We start from the raw sequence: 17,272 nt of genomic DNA, 5'->3' as shown, positions 1-17,272 counted from the left end.
TGGGAATTGAAAGCCAGAGAGAGAGAGAGAGAGAGAGAGATAACGGGGTTGGGATGCAAACGGAAAATAACGAGGCCGTCACGTTAACAATATTAGCATGTTGCACTCAAAAGTGTATTTCCAAGAGGCTATCTCTGCTACTCTTTTGAACAGGAAGATATTAAATGTCATGGTCAGTGGATTAAAACAGTTGATCGTACTAATGTGTTATCGAGTCCTGGCTGCTGGTCAAGGCCTGGGATGCCTGAGCAGGCGCAGGGAACAAGTCCCTTGTTCTGAGGCTACCTGCAAGCTGGTGGAACCTCGTGGTGCATTCACCCCTTGTTTTTATTTTCTGAGAGGTGGGGGGGGGGGGTAGAGAAAGAGCAGACTGAAACTGCTGATTTGTGCAGAAAAACCTACAAATGAACTGTTCTATTAGTACACAGACCCAAGTCTTCCAAAGCCCTCTCTTCAAAAGCATAATTAGGTATTTATTTCAGACGCACTAACATCTTTGCAGTAGCTAATAAGATGCAGCCCCTTTGAATATTAATATAATAAATGATTAAATTAAACAACAAGATTCAGACTCAGAAATAGCCTTTAGAGGTCCCAGGGGGGTCACTAAAATGTTTCCATCTCTCCCCACCGTGAGCGCGCGCAGTGCAAGGGACACGGATGCGAGGGGCGGGATTTGTCTTCTGGAAGGCGGGGCTGTGCGGTGCTGTTCGGCTTTATCGCTCCGCCAATTGAATCCCGGGCGCCCAGTGAAGTCACCACGCCCCGGCCTGTCTCATTGCTTGCTGGAGGTCCAGAAACACCACAGCGCCTGGCACAGGGTCCCTCTGATGTCCGCATGCTGGTCGCTGCCCGGGCAGGCCGGCATAGGTAAACTCATATCATGATTTAAAAAACAACGAAAAACAAACTGCATCTGCACTGCACACTGAGCGGGCTGCACTCGGTGTCCGCGTGGCTGTGCTTCACGACTCCACGTGGCACGAGGGCCTGGCGGGAAGGCCACCCTCAGCGCGGGGGTGAGGACCACGGGCCCCTGGTCCAGGACACGCCCAGGCCTTCCTCTCTCAACTCACAGGGACCCCTCCCCGGCCCCCTCCCCCAGCTCCCCCTCCACCCCACAGCACGGAAAAGAAGAGGCAACGTCGGCAATTATAATTGGCCATTATTCCAATAAAGGTGTTTCCCTTTTTAAATTAGTTCCTGAAACTGCACACTCCCCAAATCCCATGAACCTGAGGACGGCTCATCAACATCTGCTGTGCTTTTTGCTTCATTAGCATTCCTGGGCTTGGACCGAGTCTGTTTATGGAAAACAACACTTGCGTGTGCGCAGGCACACGCACACACGGGTCCCAATGTGTGAGCCGCGCCCCCCCCCCCACATGCCTGAGCGCCCTCCCCGGTCCCGACGGTCACCTGACCGCAGGAGAGACGTGGGACTCGGGGTGAGAGAGCGTCACTGCATCGTGCCCAGCTCAGACCCACTGTCCCATAACCGCACGGTGCGTCATGCTGCCCCCAAATATTCATGTTTCCCAAACAGAAACGGCCTCGAAGCTTGGAGGTCAGCTTGGAGGAAACAGCCAATAACAGCAGCACCCCACCTGGAGCGTGTCTGCGGGCCACGTGATTACTGTCCCCGCCCACCGGCCCTCAACCCCGCTCCCTGAGCCGCCACCCGCCCCCGGGCTGGGCGGCAATGGATAAACCGTAGCCGGAGCACGCGTGCGCACGAAGCTCCGCCGTCTAAATTAGATAAAAGTAGGGAGTAAACTCAGAGATAAGTGGTTGCAAGTAAATCAAAACAACTCATCTCCCCAAACTTTATTCACATCTGATACCGTTTTTAGAAATTAAGGTCAGTTTTGTGGAACTAATAGGGAGCCGTAGCCTCTCTATCGGGACAGGACGCCCAGCGAGATTTATCCCCCGGGCTGCAGATGCTGAGGCGAGATAGGAGAGATCAAATGGGCGCGCGTGATAACGGATGAAAAATGGTCCCCGCAGCCCATAAATTAATTGAAAACAGGAGGCTGTCATTATTTGAACATGCTTTAAAATAAGGTATGGGGCCCAGATGGCTGGGGACAGATAGGCCCACAAAGTTTGAGTAATGGGTGACTTGGACACAAAACGCCATCTTAAAGAGGCGAAGGCGCCCGGCATGCGGAAGGAGGGACGGGTCAGGGCAGCTCGGACAGTTCAGGCCAAATCAAAGCATGAAGTGCCCGGAGCCGGGACGCAGACCCCGGGCAGGAGGCGTGCAGGGGCCATGGACACAGACGTCGCGTGTCAGAAGGGACTTCATTTACAAAGATGCTTGCTACATTATGAAGCTGTCGTCTTTGTTTGGGGCTTCCTGCAGCAGACACACTCCGTTCCCCCACTTTTTCAAAATGGTCTCAAACAGGCCACTGGCCTACAAATTAATTTCCTGGGCTGCCCCTTGAGCTAACATCCCCCCCCCACGGGTGGAAAATTCAAGAACAATTTGTACAGGGTGGTGGTGGCCTGGGGATTTTCTCTGGGGGTGGGGGAGGCTGCAGGGGGCCACCCCATGGGCCTCCCACAGCGTGGAGACAGAACTTCCTGCCTAGGCTCTTCCAGGCGTCCATGGCCCCGCCCCCTCCCCAACCCCCCCTCCCCTCCCCTCCCCTCCCCTCCCCTCCCCTCCCCTCCCCAACCCTCCTCCCCCCTAGAATCCCTTTCTTCCTTCCCTCTCCCGTTTCTCTCTCTCCTTTGAAACCACCCCTGGTGCTCTACCTGGGACCTCGCCCAGATCCTGGGGGGGTCAGGAGGGGAGGCCCCTGTGCTGCCTGGGCGACCACTCAGCACACACAGCCCCGTCTGGGCACAGCTCGGCGCTCTGCTCCGTGCCGGACCAGGGGACACACTGGGTGGCCTGGGTGCGGGACTGGGGGTGCTCCCTGAGGGGCCTCCTCCAGGGGGGTGCTGGTCGCGCCCCTCATGGACCCCGCTGTGGGGGGGTGCTGTGTGCTCCTTGATCCACCACCTCCCCCGCTGCTCTTCCTTACACACGTGCACGTGCTGTGCCCTCAAAGCACACACGTGCAGTTGGCACGCGGCAGTGTCATGAATATTGAGGGGCTGGGGGGAAGGCCGGGCGGGAGGCTGAGGGAGCCCATGTGCCCGAGGGAGCCGCTTCTGGCCGGCGCACCCCAGCCCCGCACAGTAAACGCCCTGGACACTGATGGTCAGTGGGGAAGAGCGCAGCCGCACAACCCCCGGGTGCTGGACGAGCGCCGCTGCAGATGGCCTTCCCGCAGAGACGATGTCACCAGGGAGACTGTCCCCGCGGGCGCAGCGCGCGTGTGCGTGGGAATTGTGTGTGTCATGGGTGCAGAAATGGGCTGCTGAGGGAGAGGGAGGGCCGGGTGAGGATGTGTCTCTTCGGTTCACTCCCCTGTTGCCAAAGGGACCTTCATCGCGGAAGACAGACGCGCGTGGAGTGAAGGCAGCGGAGGGCCCGAGAGCGCCATCTGCACACGGACCTCTCCGCACGAGGCCCCTGGCCAACAGGTCCGACCCGGACACCCTGCCTGGAGGCTCCGGCTGCCCTGTGTCCTGAAAGACGCCCCCACCGCCACGGGGAGCAGCGCGACCCAGGCCTCCTCCAGGCCAGGCCGGGCGGCAGGGGTTCTGTCTCAGCTGAAGCTGAAAACCGGGAGAGGGAACATCGGACACAGGAACTTCCAGCGCCGGTTCGGAGTCGGGGAGACAAGCCCCGTGCGCGTTCGGGGGGGGGGGGGGAGAGGGGGCGCGTCTGAGACGCTCAGGGGCTGCGCACAGCGAATGCTAAACACCCTCCACCGCGCAAAATAGGACTTATTCAGATGCACGTCCTGCTCGTCTTTAAGTAAAGTGAGATTTCTCGAATCCAGCTGTCGGCTCCTGGGCGGCGGGGGTGGGGACGGAAGCACGGCGCGTCCCCCCCCCCCAACACCCCCAGCCCGCTCAGAGCCCAGTGTCATTTGAGAAGCAGAGGCACATGCTATTGATTTTTCTAAAACACAAATTTGGCAGAATTCACATGATCCATTCCGTTTCTCAGGACGGTTAGGATGCAGCTTGCATGATTTATTCAGAACAAGGTCCGTTTTTAGCTGCATTTAAAGCCTCCTATTTGTTATTTAACATGTGTTGAATGTTCCCCGTCCCCGCCGTGCACAGCTGCAAGCTGCTATTTTTTGGCAATTTTTTGTGACTGGGAGGTGATTTGTGTCCCTGCAGCTCACCTTTCTGTTCTATGGCCTGCTGTTTGGACTTTTTGTTGTGGTGGGGTTTCCCCCCCCCAAACTTTGAGAAATAAGTCACTCCATGTCGTGGCCTCTGCGTCACTCAGCCGGGCAAACCGAAAGTTTAAAGGACACAACCAAGCGTGACGAGCCTCTCTGATGGGATCTGTGGGAGCAGGTCACCGAGGGCCAATGTGCTGCGGCTTCGGGACATCTCGTCAGAACACAGGGTCCCCCCCCCCCACCACCACCACCGTAACCCTCATCAGAACGGATAGGAGCTGGCCACTCGAAAAAACGTCTGTCCTCTGGCAAGAGTGTCCACTGTGATTTAGCGGGAGGCCGACAGGGTCTCGAAGACTTAGGCAGGTAGGAAGCCAGGTCTCTTCTGTCAGCTACGGAGAGGAGACACTCCGTCCCTCCCCCAGCTGATTTAGCCAACGTCCCCAGCCAGGCACTGGCCAGGCTGCTGTTCAGAAGCAATGGTCCCTTAAAGAGGAAGAGGTGGCTCAGGAGGAAGGAGGAGTCCTCCCAGCGGCAAGTCAACAGTGCCGCCCCCCCCACACCCGCCCAGATGGACGCAGGAGGCCGGCGGTCCATGTCCACACTGCAGAGCCGGGGCATCGGCACGATGGACGCCAGGCCCGCCTGCCCGTGTGCATAGATCACACGGAAGTAAACAGTCTGCGAGTGTTTATCTGATTCCGGCGAACAGGACGATGGCATCGGATGGCTCAGTGATTTATCTTCTCAGAGACTCGAGGGTCCTGCAGAACACTGCTGGTCTGGGCCGCCCTCCCTCCCGAGTGTCTGGGCCGCGCGGGCGCGGGCCGGGCCCGACTTATCTGAGACACACTCTCCGACTGTGCGGCAAAATTGAATCTTTTCCCCACCATCTCACTGACATGAAAAATATATAATACCGTAAATGATTAATGCAGTTATAAACTATACCTGAGATAAGATTTAAGTATTCATATTTCTATCATGTTAATACAACACGATAAACCCATGAAGCAAACCTGACCGGGGCATTTGTTATTCTGTCCACTGTTCAATTATTCTTTGTCCAAATACAATTTAGGGGCTCGCTGTAAGGCAGACGCTCAGCTCGACGCATTATGTGTTGCTGGGAGATAATAAGGCCCCGGAACAGTCGGCCTCGGAGAGAGACCCGCTCCCAAGGGGCCCGTGAGCCCCAGGGACCATGGGGGTGGATGGGGAGCCCAGGCCAGGGCCGGAGCACGGGCCTCCTGAGCGGGTCCATGCAGCCAGGCGCCAGGCGCACTCTGTCCACCCTTCCTCCCTTCTCTAAGCAAGGCTCCCGGGAAAGGACACCCGATTTGCCGTCATCGTAGGAGGCTTAACACTGCGTGTGTGGCAAACATGCTTGCTGCCTTCCCCCAGCACGAAGGCCACGTTCGTCCGTGACGACAGAAGAGTCATTTATTTGTTGGCTCCAAAGATCCCCCAGCCGACGGAAGAGTCATTTATTTGTTGGCTCCAAAGATCCCCCGCCCCTCGGCTGTCCGCACTGCCCACACGCCGAAGGGCCACTCCCCACCCATCTCGTCATTTTTATACTTCCGAGGACATCGGTCTTGATTTCCAAATGCCAGCCATTGATAGCTCATTCTAAAGCACACCCACGAAATTAAGTGATTCAAGATCTGTGCCATTAGCCGGGCAGGGGGAGGAGGGGGTGGCTCACACGAGGGTCAGGAAAGGCAGGGTTGTGCTGCGGTCCCGTGCCTGGGTTTGGCGTCCTGGATCAGTCCCCGGCTAGCTGTGAGGCCACGAGGAAGTGATTTCGCCGCTGTAAGCCCTGGAGGCACCTAACGCCACCCCCCTTAGGGCTGGTGCGTGGACGCCAGCAGCACATGGCATGGCACTGGATGCCAGCAGAGCCCCCACCCCTGAGCGGGCGCCCACCCCTGACAGGGCAGGGTCCGTACCACAAGGGTGGGAGGCGTGGGGCTCTCTGGGGTGAGGCCTGGGTTTTCTGCACGGTGGACGAGCTGTGGCCGGGAGAGGACCTCGGTGCTTATTTGAGACCAGAGTGGGCTGAGCCGCTGCACCGGCTGCCGGAGGACAGGCTGCTGCTGGACCGCAGCCAGAGACCCCGGTCTCCGGGCCTGACGCGGCCTGGGGAGGGAAGTCTGAGCTCTTCGCTAAAGTGAATCAGCCCCTGGAGGCTGGACAGCAATTACCTGCGGTGGGGGTCCGAGGGGTCTTCACCCCGACTCGACAGAAATTGACAGATCGCTACTTATCTCGCGGGGGTGAAGGAAATTGGTGTTTCCACAACTGCCTCTCTGGAACCAGTGGCCTCACTTACAGGGCCGGGATCGTGATGGATGCTCCGTAACGAGCTTCCGTCAGAACGAAGGTCTTCCCGGTGAGCACAGGACCTGGGTCTGCGCTTTGGAAATACTGCCTCTCTTATGACGGCCCAGTGTTGGGGGGCTCCACTGGGGCGGGGCGCTGAGGAGCCTCTGCAGCGGAAGCCCCGCCCTCGACTAGCCAATGTCTCCGCACCCGCCCCATTGGCACCCTGACATCTCTCCTTGCCGGGGGTCCCCCTTCTCTGCTCAGGCCTGGGAAGGGGCGGACCTCTGTTGTCCTTACGTGAGGCTGTTTGGCTCTGTCCACAGCAGGATGGCCTTTGTGTGGCCACTGGTCTGCAGCTGAAGCCCCTTTAACAAGGAAAGCTGTGTCTGAGGTTCGATACTTGAAATGATGTTGGGTTTATAAAGGGTTTTCGCACCAAAACAGAGAGCAGACTGTCCCCTGAGAATGTTTCCAGGGGGGCAAGACGGAGGCCACGCAGCCCATGACAATGGCCACGTGCCAGGCCCCAGGGGTCATTTGCTTAATGAAGGGCCAGACGGGGACAATGAGGAGGTCTCTGTGAGGGGGGTGCACAGGCCTGGGAAGCCCCTTCGCAGAGACACTCAGTGCTGGACCAGGAGGTGACAGAAACCTTTGCCAACGGAACGGGTGACAGGGAGGGCGGAGCAGCGATGAGTCCTTTACTGGCTCTGTAAGGTGAGGTTAGCAGGGAAGGCCCCCGTCCTTGGCCACGCTGGCTCTGGCTTCGCAAAGTGGCCGTGAGGCTGTTCCCGCCCTCTCCTGGTCCTGACTCCGGCATCGTGGCCGCTGTGGTGACTGGTCCCCGTGCCTGTCACGTGTCCACAGCCCCCAAGGTGGCTCCGTGCACATGGCTGGGGCCATGCTTCACGGCCGTCTGGACAGACCCCCTTCCTTTCTGTCCGATTGTAGAGTGAGGGATGGAAACACTGGGACACTTCAGCAAGTGACACAGACGCAGACGTGTCTTATGAGCCAGCCACCCCGGTACTGCCCAGGACTGTCCAGTTTAGCACTGGGGTCCCACGTCCCAGGAGACCCCCTAAGCTTAATCAAGCCAGGCTGGGCAGTCCCCCTACCCAGAAATACCACTTCTGGAAGTTTCCTCTAAGAAAACAATCAAAGACGTGTGTCGAGATTTAGCCACCAAGCTTTTGCTGATGTTTACCAGTGAGCTAAACATCCGACCATGAGGAAGGTGCTGAGGACGACCGTTTCCGCACACAGCCGGCTACACGTAGATGGGCTGGGTGAGGGGGACATGCAGGCGGCAGGGGTGTGTAACACGTAAGCACACATGACGCAGACGTGTGTAAACATGCACATCCTGTACAGAGAGAGGGTGCTGAGGGGTCTAATGACGCACCAGCTGGTTAAATCCTGGCTTGACTGTCACCGTCTAAGTAATGCAGGGCCTGTGTCACTCAACCTCGCCTCAGTTGCTGCACTGTGAGGGACGATGACAACACCTGCCCAGTCAGACAGGAGGGGGATTCAGGGAGTTAACACAGGCACAGCCCTGGCACAAGGACTGGCACAGGGCTGGCAGAGAATAAAATAATCACTGGTGGTGGAGGTGGTAGCAGAGATGGTAATGGTGATAGTAATGATGGAGGTGGTGATGGAGGTGATGTGGAGGAGGTGGTGGAGGTGATGGTGGAGAGGGTGGTGGAGGTGAAGGTGATGGTAGAGGTGATGGAGGTGATGGTGGAGGTGATGGAGGTGGAGGAGGGGATGGAGGTAGAGGTGATAGCGGAGGTGATGGTGAAGGAGGTGGTAAAGGTGATGGTGGAAGTGATAGAGGTGATGATGGAGGAGGTAGTGGAGGTGATGGAGATGGAGATGTTGGTGGAGGTGACGATGGAGGTGACAGTGGAGGTGATGGTGATGGAAGTGGTGGAGGAGGTGATGGAGGTGGAGGAGGGGATGGAGGTAGAGGTGATGATGGAGGTGACGGTGGAGGTGATGGTGGGGGAGGTGGTAGAGGTGGAGATGATGGTAGAGGTGATGGAGGTGATGGAGGTGGAGGAGGGGATGGAGGTAGAGGTGACAGTGGAGGTGATGGTGGTGGTGACAGTGGAGGTGGTTGAGGTGATGGAGGTAGAGGTGATGGCAGAGGTGACGATGGAGGTGACAGTAGAGGTGATGTTGATGTAAGTGGTGGAGATGATGGTGATGGAGGTGATGGTGGTGGAAGTGATGGTGATGGAAGTGGTGGAGGTGACAGTGGAGGTGATGGTGACGGAGGTGACAGTAGAGGTGATGTTGATGTAAGTGGTGGAGATGATGGTGATGGAGGTGATGGTGGTGGAAGTGATGGTGATGGAAGTGGTGGAGGTGACAGTGGAGGTGATGGTGACGGAGGTGACAGTGGAGGTGATGTTGATGTAAGTGGTGGAGATGATGGTGATGGAGGTGATGGTGGTGGAAGTGATGGTGATGGAAGTGGTGGAGGTGACAGTGGAGGTGATGGTGACGGAGGTGACAGTGGAGGTGATGGTGGTGGAAGTGGTGGAGGTGACAGTGGAGGTGATGGTTATGGAAGTGGTGGAGGTGACGGTGGAAGTGATGGTTATGGAGGTGATGGTGGAAGTGATGGTGGTGGTTATGGAGGTGATGGTGGTGGAGGTGATAGTGGAGGTGATGGTGATGGAAGTGGTGGAGGTGATGGTGATGGAGGTGATGGTGGAGGTGACAGCAGAGGTGACGGTGGTGGTTATGGAGGTGATGGTGCTGGAGGTGACAGTGGAGGTGATGGTGGTGGAAGTGGTGGAGGTGATTGTGGAAGAAGTGGTGCTGGTAGAGATTCAGAAAGTAGTCACTGAGCCTACAAGAAGTGTCAGGCTTGATGCTGAACCCTGTGACTTATTTCGTCCTGTCTTCATAGGCCACTTTGAGGGTTGCCAAAGGTGCTGGGCTGACGCCTGGTGAGCCAGCATTCAACAAGTGCCTTCTGGTTCCCACAGTCAGGACTGAGGGCAACTGAGTGGCCCTGGGGAGCACCTTGTGGGGCTGCTGTCGATCTCTGCACAGGCAACCTTCGTCCAGGAAGGAAGGGTCCCCGTTTGTCAGAACCTCACCCCTGCTAAGTCATCAGCCTCGGCCAACTTATTTGCTGAAGGAGGAAGGACAGTTTAATGTGGACAACTGGTGGTCAACTGACGTGTCTGTAGGAAGATGCTACTGTTCTTCAGGATGAGAGCAATAGTTCAATGTGGACAAAGAAGACTGACCATCACATGCCTGCCGCTGCCGCCGCAGGTGGTAGAAGCCACAGTTAACAGTGATGGACGAAGGAATCTCACAGCTGGGAGAGTCCAAGTGTCCGACTCACGGAGGACTCTCTCTCAGCAACGAAGAGCTATCTGCCTGAAGCTTCCCACTGACTTTCGAGAGAAGACACTTGTCTTCAAAGAACGCATGTCTAAATTAATCGGCACAAAGGCTGGTTCAAAGATTTAATCCAATAGGAAATGCAGGGCAAACCCTAATGTTCTTTGATGTACTTCAAAGACAGGCTATCAATCATAAAAGCGTTTGAAGATATCAAAATCAAGATTACCGTGTGGGTTTTGAGAAAGGAGCTCCCCGCAAAGGTAGGCATTCTCCGCTTACGGCCAGGAGTAACGCACAGGAAGAAAGCGTAGATTCAGACTTTGTGACGAAATCTTAATTGTGATTTAGAGGAACGAACCAGGATGAAATTGAATGGATAAATGAAAATGTTACCGCTAAGTAAAAACATTTTCGTGTTTGTTTTATATAGTGCCACCTCCCATCTCCAGATAAAGGTTCTATGGTGTTTCCATGACTGCGGGTGTCATTGAATTTAGGAGAGCAGGGGTGTGTTTGTGTGTCTGTGTGTGTGTAGATTATACTACATTATGTCATATGTCTGTTAATTAAATGTGTTACAGTATCTCCCACTATACATACACAGTGATACATGTATCCAGCGGGTTAGGGATGTTTACAATTTTTCTTTGTCTCCCATCTGAACTTATCCTCAAGGACTGTGCCCTATGTCTTTAATAAGGGGACTCCCACAGAAGAATGCAAAGACATCCGGGGCCAGACCTCCACGTCCACAGGCGCCTGCCGTCCGTCCGGGGCTGGTGCTCAGCCACGGCCTGCGTGCACAGAGCGCTGCGCCCGTGACAGGCATGCAACCGTGCGCCATCAGAACTGCATCTGGGGGCCACCTCCCTGGCCACTGGGCTGTCAGGGAGGAAGATGGGTGTTTCTGAATTCTGGGGGACGGGGCTACCTATTAAGCCGTACGCAGCGCCTGCATTTTGTTCACCGCGGTGACAGCTGCCAATGGGTGAGTGTGTGTGAAATGTCAAGTTCTCTGGCACTGCTCCTGGAAGAATCTGTAATTGACTGACTCGGTCATGTCACGCTCTGAAGCACTGCCTGGCTAGGACCCACCTCGGATCTTGGCAGGGTTTTCTCTGGGGTCCTCTGGAGGCCATTCTCCCATCGGGGTCCACGGTGGGGACCATCGTGCCCCTTTTTCTCCTGGTCCAGAAGGTGTCTCCCGGGAGGGTAGAAGGGGTCTCGGCTTCATCCCTGATTTTGTGTGTTTTTTCTTCCTGGTGGAACCCGTGAAGGCACAGTGAGTGCAGGGGCCGTTGCTGGTCCCCCCCTGTTTCAGACCCTGATAAAGGGGCTGACCCTTCAGCCGTCAGGACGCAGAGACAACCGGGGAGGGGCAGGAGAGAGCCGGCTGACCAGAAGGCTCCGTGCCTGCCAGGGGCCCACCGGGAGCGTGCCAGCTGGCTCCTGTAATTCCCGTCTTTGATACCAGTGCAGCCCACTGAGCTGACCGAGGGCCGTGCAGCATTGCTACCTTCTTAGTCGTTACAAGTGAAACGCATAATTGAATATCACAAATCAAAACCAGACCCAGGGGCGCTCTCTGCATCTGGTCCCACAGAATAAGTCGCCCGAAACGTGAGGCGGGCGGCAGTCCCGTCACAAGAAACCCACAGTCCTGCCCCCGAGGCCTGATGGGCTGCTGCACACCCCCGGGCAGGGGACAGGCCTCCCTGCACACCCCCGGGCCGGGGACAGGCCCCCCTGCGCACCCCCGGGCCGGGGACAGGCCCCCCTGCGCACCCCCGGGCCGGGGACAGGCCCCCCTGCACATCCCTGGGCTGGGGACAGGCCTCCCTGCACACCCCCGGGCCGGGGACAGGCCCCCCTGCGCACCCCCGGGCCGGGGACAGGCCCCCCTGCACACCCCCGGGCAGGGGACAGGCCCCCCTGCACACCCCCGGGCAGGGGACAGGCCTCCCTGCACACCCCCGGGCCGGGGACAGGCCCCCCTGCGCGCCCCCGGGCCGGGGACAGGCCTCCAGGGGACAGGCCTCCCTGCGCACCCCCGGGCTGGGGACAGGCCTCCCTGCGCACCCCCGGGCTGGGGACAGGCCTCCCTGCGCACCCCCGGGCCGGGGACAGGCCTCCCTGCCACCCCCGGGCTGGGGACAGGCCTCCCTGCCACCCCCGGGCTGGGGACAGGCCTCCAGGGGACAGGCCTCCCTGCCACCCCCGGGCCGGGGACAGGCCTCCCTGCCACCCCCGGGCCGGGGACAGGCCTCCCTGCCACCCCCGGGCCGGGGACAGGCCTCCAGGGGACAGGCCTCCCTGCCACCCCCGGGCTGGGGACAGGCCTCCCTGCCACCCCCGGGCTGGGGACAGGCCTCCAGGGGACAGGCCTCCCTGCACACCCCTGGGCCGGGGACAGGCCTCCCTGCCACCCCCGGGCCGGGGACAGGCCTCCCTGCCACCCCCGGGCCGGGGACAGGCCTCCAGGGGACAGGCCCCCCTGCCACCCCCGGGCTGGGGACAGGCCTCCAGGGGACAGGCCTCCCTGCCACCCCCGGGCCGGGGACAGGCCTCCCTGCCACCCCCGGGCCGGGGACAGGCCTCCCTGCCACCCCCGGGCCGGGGACAGGCCTTCAGGGGACAGGCCCCCCTGCACCCCCCGGGCAGGGGACAGGCCTCCAGGGGACAGGCCTCCCTGCCACCCCCGGGCTGGGGACAGGCCTCCAGGGGACAGGCCTCCCTGCACACCCCTGGGCCGGGGACAGGCCTCCCTGCCACCCCCGGGCCGGGGACAGGCCTCCCTGCCACCCCCGGGCCGGGGACAGGCCTCCAGGGGACAGGCCCCCCTGCCACCCCCGGGCTGGGGACAGGCCTCCAGGGGACAGGCCTCCCTGCCACCCCCGGGCCGGGGACAGGCCTCCCTGCCACCCCCGGGCCGGGGACAGGCCTCCCTGCCACCCCCGGGCCGGGGACAGGCCTTCAGGGGACAGGCCCCCCTGCACCCCCCGGGCAGGGGACAGGCCTCCAGGGGACAGGCCTCCCTGCCACCCCCGGGCCGGGGACAGGCCTCCCTGCACGCCCCAGGCCCCCCTGCACACCCCTGGGCTGGGGACAGGCCTCCCTGCGCACCCCTGGGCTGGGGACAGGCCTCCCTGCGCACCCCCGGGCTGGGGACAGGCCTCCCTGCACACCCCCGGACCGGGGACAGGCCTCCCTGCACCCCCCGGGCCGGGGACAGGCCTCCCTGCACGCCCCAGGCCCCCCTGCACACCCCTGGGCTGGGGACAGGCCTCCCTGCGCACCCCTGGGCTGGGGACAGGCCTCCCTGCGCACCCCCGGGCTGGGGACAGGCCTCCCTGCCACCCCCGGGCCGGGGACAGGCCTCCCTGCCACCCCCGGGCCGGGGACAGGCCTCCCTGCACCCCCCGGGCCGGGGACAGGCCTCCCTGCCACCCCCGGGCCGGGGACAGGCCTCCCTGCCACCCCCGGGCCGGGGACAGGCCTCCCTGCACCCCCCGGGCAGGGGACAGGCTTCAGTCCCACGTTGTGTGTTCTGGGGTCTGGGGAAGCAGGTAGGACTCCTCACGCTCAAGCAGGCACCGCCCAGGCAAAGGGTCCGCTGGGTCAGACACACATGATGGCTCAACTTGGTCAAACAACTGGGCAATGAGGTGGCCAGACAGTGGAAGATTGGGGTGGCCGCCAGCAAGTTCGTGAGCCTGGACCCCGGCGTCTGGACCACAGTGCTCAGTACGAATTAACGTAGTTCCTTCTAAATAGCAGACTCGACCAACAATGGTCCGGTTCCCCTTAACATCTAACACAATCTGAACGGTCCAGCCCGACCACACCCAAAGGCCCAGCTCAGATTCTGCAGGGAGTGTCCCCTGGCGGCTCATGACCGGACTCCTCACCCCCAGGCCCGGGTCAGAGGACAGAGACGAGAGCCCTCCCCTTCCCTACCTGCCCCAATGCTGGCCAGCTCTGAGTCCATAGGTGCTGCGACCGCCCGTGGACCATCCTGTGTCCCTCCTGTTCCTCCCTCTCCAGTCCCCGGGCCACCACCAAGCATGACTTTGTGACCTTGGGCTGGCACAGGTCATCGTGTCCTAGGAAAAGCTTGCCGAGGCTCCACGGCATGCCCGTTGAGGACACTCCGGACGCTCTCACCCGGTATTGGGGTGCACGGCTCTTACCCCGGGGGCCACCTGGACAGGAGGACCTTTCTCTGCAGCCGGTGTTCTGGGCTGAGCCCTGAGGGCAGGAACCTTCTGAAACGTCCATCGGCCTCTGTCCACCGCCCCGCGTGTAAATCCTGGAGGCTCGGGAAATGCTGGCTGAACTCCAAACCTCTGGAGCAACGAATTGGGCAGAACAGGGACACGTGACCGCCGCCCCGCGCAGGGCCGGGCCGTGGAGGCCGAGGCCGGGTTCCGGAACAGAGTGGGACGCGGGGGACACGTGACCGCCGCCCCGCGCAGGGCCGGGATGTGGAGGCCGAGGTCAGGTTCCGGAACAGAGTGGGACGCGGGGGACACGTGACCGCCGCCCCGCGCAGGGCCGGGCCGTGGAGGCCGAGGCCGGTTCCGGAACAGAGTGGGACGCGGTACTGGCCTCCCTTTCCTCACTCGCGCACCCAGCCAGACGGGCCGCGGGAAGCGAAATCTTTGCGGAAACTCAAGGCTGTCTGTCAGCTGGTGGTCTGTCAATCACATGCCGTTAGCAAAGGCTCACATTCATCAGGAGGTAAAAAAAAAAAAAAGCCTTTAAGAAAATGTTGTCAGAAAGAATCAATCAACTTAGAACATTTTAAAGCAGAACTCTGTCCGTCTGCACGACAAGGCTTCCGTAATGCAGGTAGGCCCTCCTGGTCCGAGCCAGGTCCGGGCTGCTCCTCGGAATGGGGGTGGGGCGGGCCAGGGAGGCGGCTGAGACCCCCCCCCAGGAGAACGGGCTACACGTCCCCATCGCAAGAGAGGAGGACACTGTTTGGAGTTCTTCACAAGTCATGCCACGGCGCGGTGACTGACCCTTCAGCCCTGGCATTGGGACGTCTTCACGAATCCCGTGGAAGAAGGGAGGGAGGGAGGATAGGAAGGAGGGAAGGAGGCACCTCTCACCGTGGGTGTTTGGGTGGCGTGTGGCCTTCTCGGCATGAGTCACTTGATCTCCAGCATGGCCCCCAGGTCGGTGACCATCACCTTCCCATTTGCTGCTCAGAGATGTCACCGGCCTTGCTTAAGGACACCAGCCAGCCCAGAGGCATCTTAAAACCCATGACTTTCCTCCCCACAGAAGGGAAGAAGCAAAGATCATTAAGTTTGGGGTGGAGGCAAGCAGGCGCGGGGGCAGAGGTGCAGGAAGGGGGTGATCAAGTGTGGCATCTGTCACTGGTCCAAGGTCCCTGCGTCCAAGCTTCAAAAGGCCAAAAAACAAAGGTCAGGATTTGGAGCAAGGAAAGGTTTGTTGATCGAGAAAGTGCCCACCAATGCTCTGGCTGGTGGCACAGTGGATAGAAAGTCATCCCGGAGCACCGAGGTCACCGGCTTGATCCCGGGGTTGCCAGCTAGACCACCGAGGAGGACGCAGGTTCAATCCCCAGTCAGGGCACACGTGAGAACCAATTAAGAGCACGAGTCAGTGGAATAATATGTTGATGGTTCTCTCTCTCTCTCCCTCTCTCCCTTCCTCTCTCTAAAAAAGGTAAGAAAAACTAAAAAACAAAAAACAGAAGAAGAAGGTGTCCCTAGAGCTGCCTCAGATCCATCGTGCTCACTGGGCTGGGCCAGGGGCTCTGAGGGTTTGGGGGACAGAGGTGTGAGCACTGGGGCAGGAGCTAGAGGACCTGGAGCTCGCTGTTCATGGTAAGAGCATCAGCACCAGTCTTCCTGGACAGCAGAACCTCCATTCTGAAAGGTTCTGGTGTTCAAGTTCCGGTCACTCTGGGCGTTCAGTTTCGTGTGTCCGGGCAGGGGTCAGGGGTTAGGGGGCAGGGGGCAGGGGCAGGACAGTGGAGAAGCCTTTGGTTCCGGTGCCGCTCGAGGTCAGAGTTCTCTCCTCTGTCCAGGTCTCGGCCGCATGACCTGTGGTTTGGTCCGTTGTCTCTGAAAAGCGGCCTCCCATCTCGTTAGCTGGCTCTGCGGTTACAGGCTCGACCGGCAGGCTCCTTGCTCGGGCCAACAGCCAAGGCCTCTCGAGACGGGCTCTTCTTGGGTGAAAGTTAGTTAATAAATCCAAGACCAAATTATGGTTTGAGGTAAAAGGACAATTTCTTGTAACTTCAAAATAAAACCTCACCAATGGAGTGGATGAACGTTAAGTGCTTTCTTCTCAGATAGGTCTCCCGGGAATTCAGATCTTTGTGTGAGCTAACCAGACATGGAGAGAGTTCAAGGGCTTTAGAGAAAACCCAGTGCACTCCCTTCAACACCGGCCGTGCCAACGGGATCCCACCACTGGGACTGATCTGGATAAAATGAATTATGAACAAAGTACCCAATAAAAACACTGCAGCCTATATGAAAAGTATGTCACTTATATGAAAGGAAAGCCATTTCTGTAACAGAAAGTATGTCCTCTTAGGGGAAGTTTAAAGGACTTGGGGCATAATAACTGACCAATTACAGCAATAACCTAGTGATAGTCTTAGTCTCTACCGTTTGGGAATCATCTCTTAGTTCTTACTGGATACGTAATAAGAGAGAATTCCAAAGCTCAGTATTTTTACTTTATTGTTCTTAAAATCCGAATCAGCTTCTAGAATTTAAAGAATAAAGGAATAGAAGTTTGAATTTCCAACTCCTTTTGAAAGGCCAGAAGGTCTGGGCAGCCCTTTCTTCCTGACAAACGCCGCTGGAGCTGAGTGGTGGGCACGGCTTCAGAAGGGCTCCCCGCCTCGGGTCCAGGCGGCCCCACCTGACCCGCTGCCTGCTGTGTGCTCCTGCGTCCCAGGAGGTCCTCTGCACGGCCCCTGCGCCCCGTTTCCCACTGAGCCAGGGTGGAATCCGCCCACCCCTTCGTTGTGCCCCCTGGGGCCTGTGAGGCTCCAGCCCTGGGCCCCTCTGTCTGCGGGGGCTGGGCGTCACCAGCCGAGACCAGCAATGTGGCGTTGGTGAAACCTTGTTGAGTGCTGTCCTGCCTGTCTGCTCACCGGCTCCGTTTTCAGATATTTATTTATTTTCAGGCAGGACATTTTATTTTCAAAGAAATCGCAGCCCAGCGAATTTAGTCTTGTCGTGCGGAAGGTGGAGACTTGCTCAAGTCTCGCCCTTGTGTGGAGTCAACTTCCAGCGGCCACAAAGACGCCCGCTGAG

The 17,272-nt window shown here is 59.0% G+C and overlaps 1 protein-coding gene across 1 annotated transcript; it reads right to left on the bottom strand.

Moving 5' to 3' along the window:
- Positions 1-8,131: 8,131 nt before the first annotated feature.
- Positions 8,132-11,134, bottom strand: LOC136313216 (uncharacterized). The gene is made up of 2 exons (XM_066243371.1): positions 11,061-11,134; positions 8,132-9,425 (listed from the first exon to the last, which is right to left on the bottom strand). The coding sequence occupies exons 1-2, from the start codon at positions 11,132-11,134 to the stop codon at positions 8,132-8,134; spliced, it is 1,368 nt and encodes a 455-aa protein (XP_066099468.1).
- Between the last annotated feature and the right edge of the window lie 6,138 nt (positions 11,135-17,272).

Source organism: Saccopteryx bilineata, chromosome 9 (assembly GCF_036850765.1).
Source record: "Saccopteryx bilineata isolate mSacBil1 chromosome 9, mSacBil1_pri_phased_curated, whole genome shotgun sequence".
Lineage (NCBI taxonomy): Eukaryota > Metazoa > Chordata > Mammalia > Chiroptera > Emballonuridae > Saccopteryx > Saccopteryx bilineata.
This window is presented reverse-complemented; position numbering and strand designations above follow the sequence as displayed.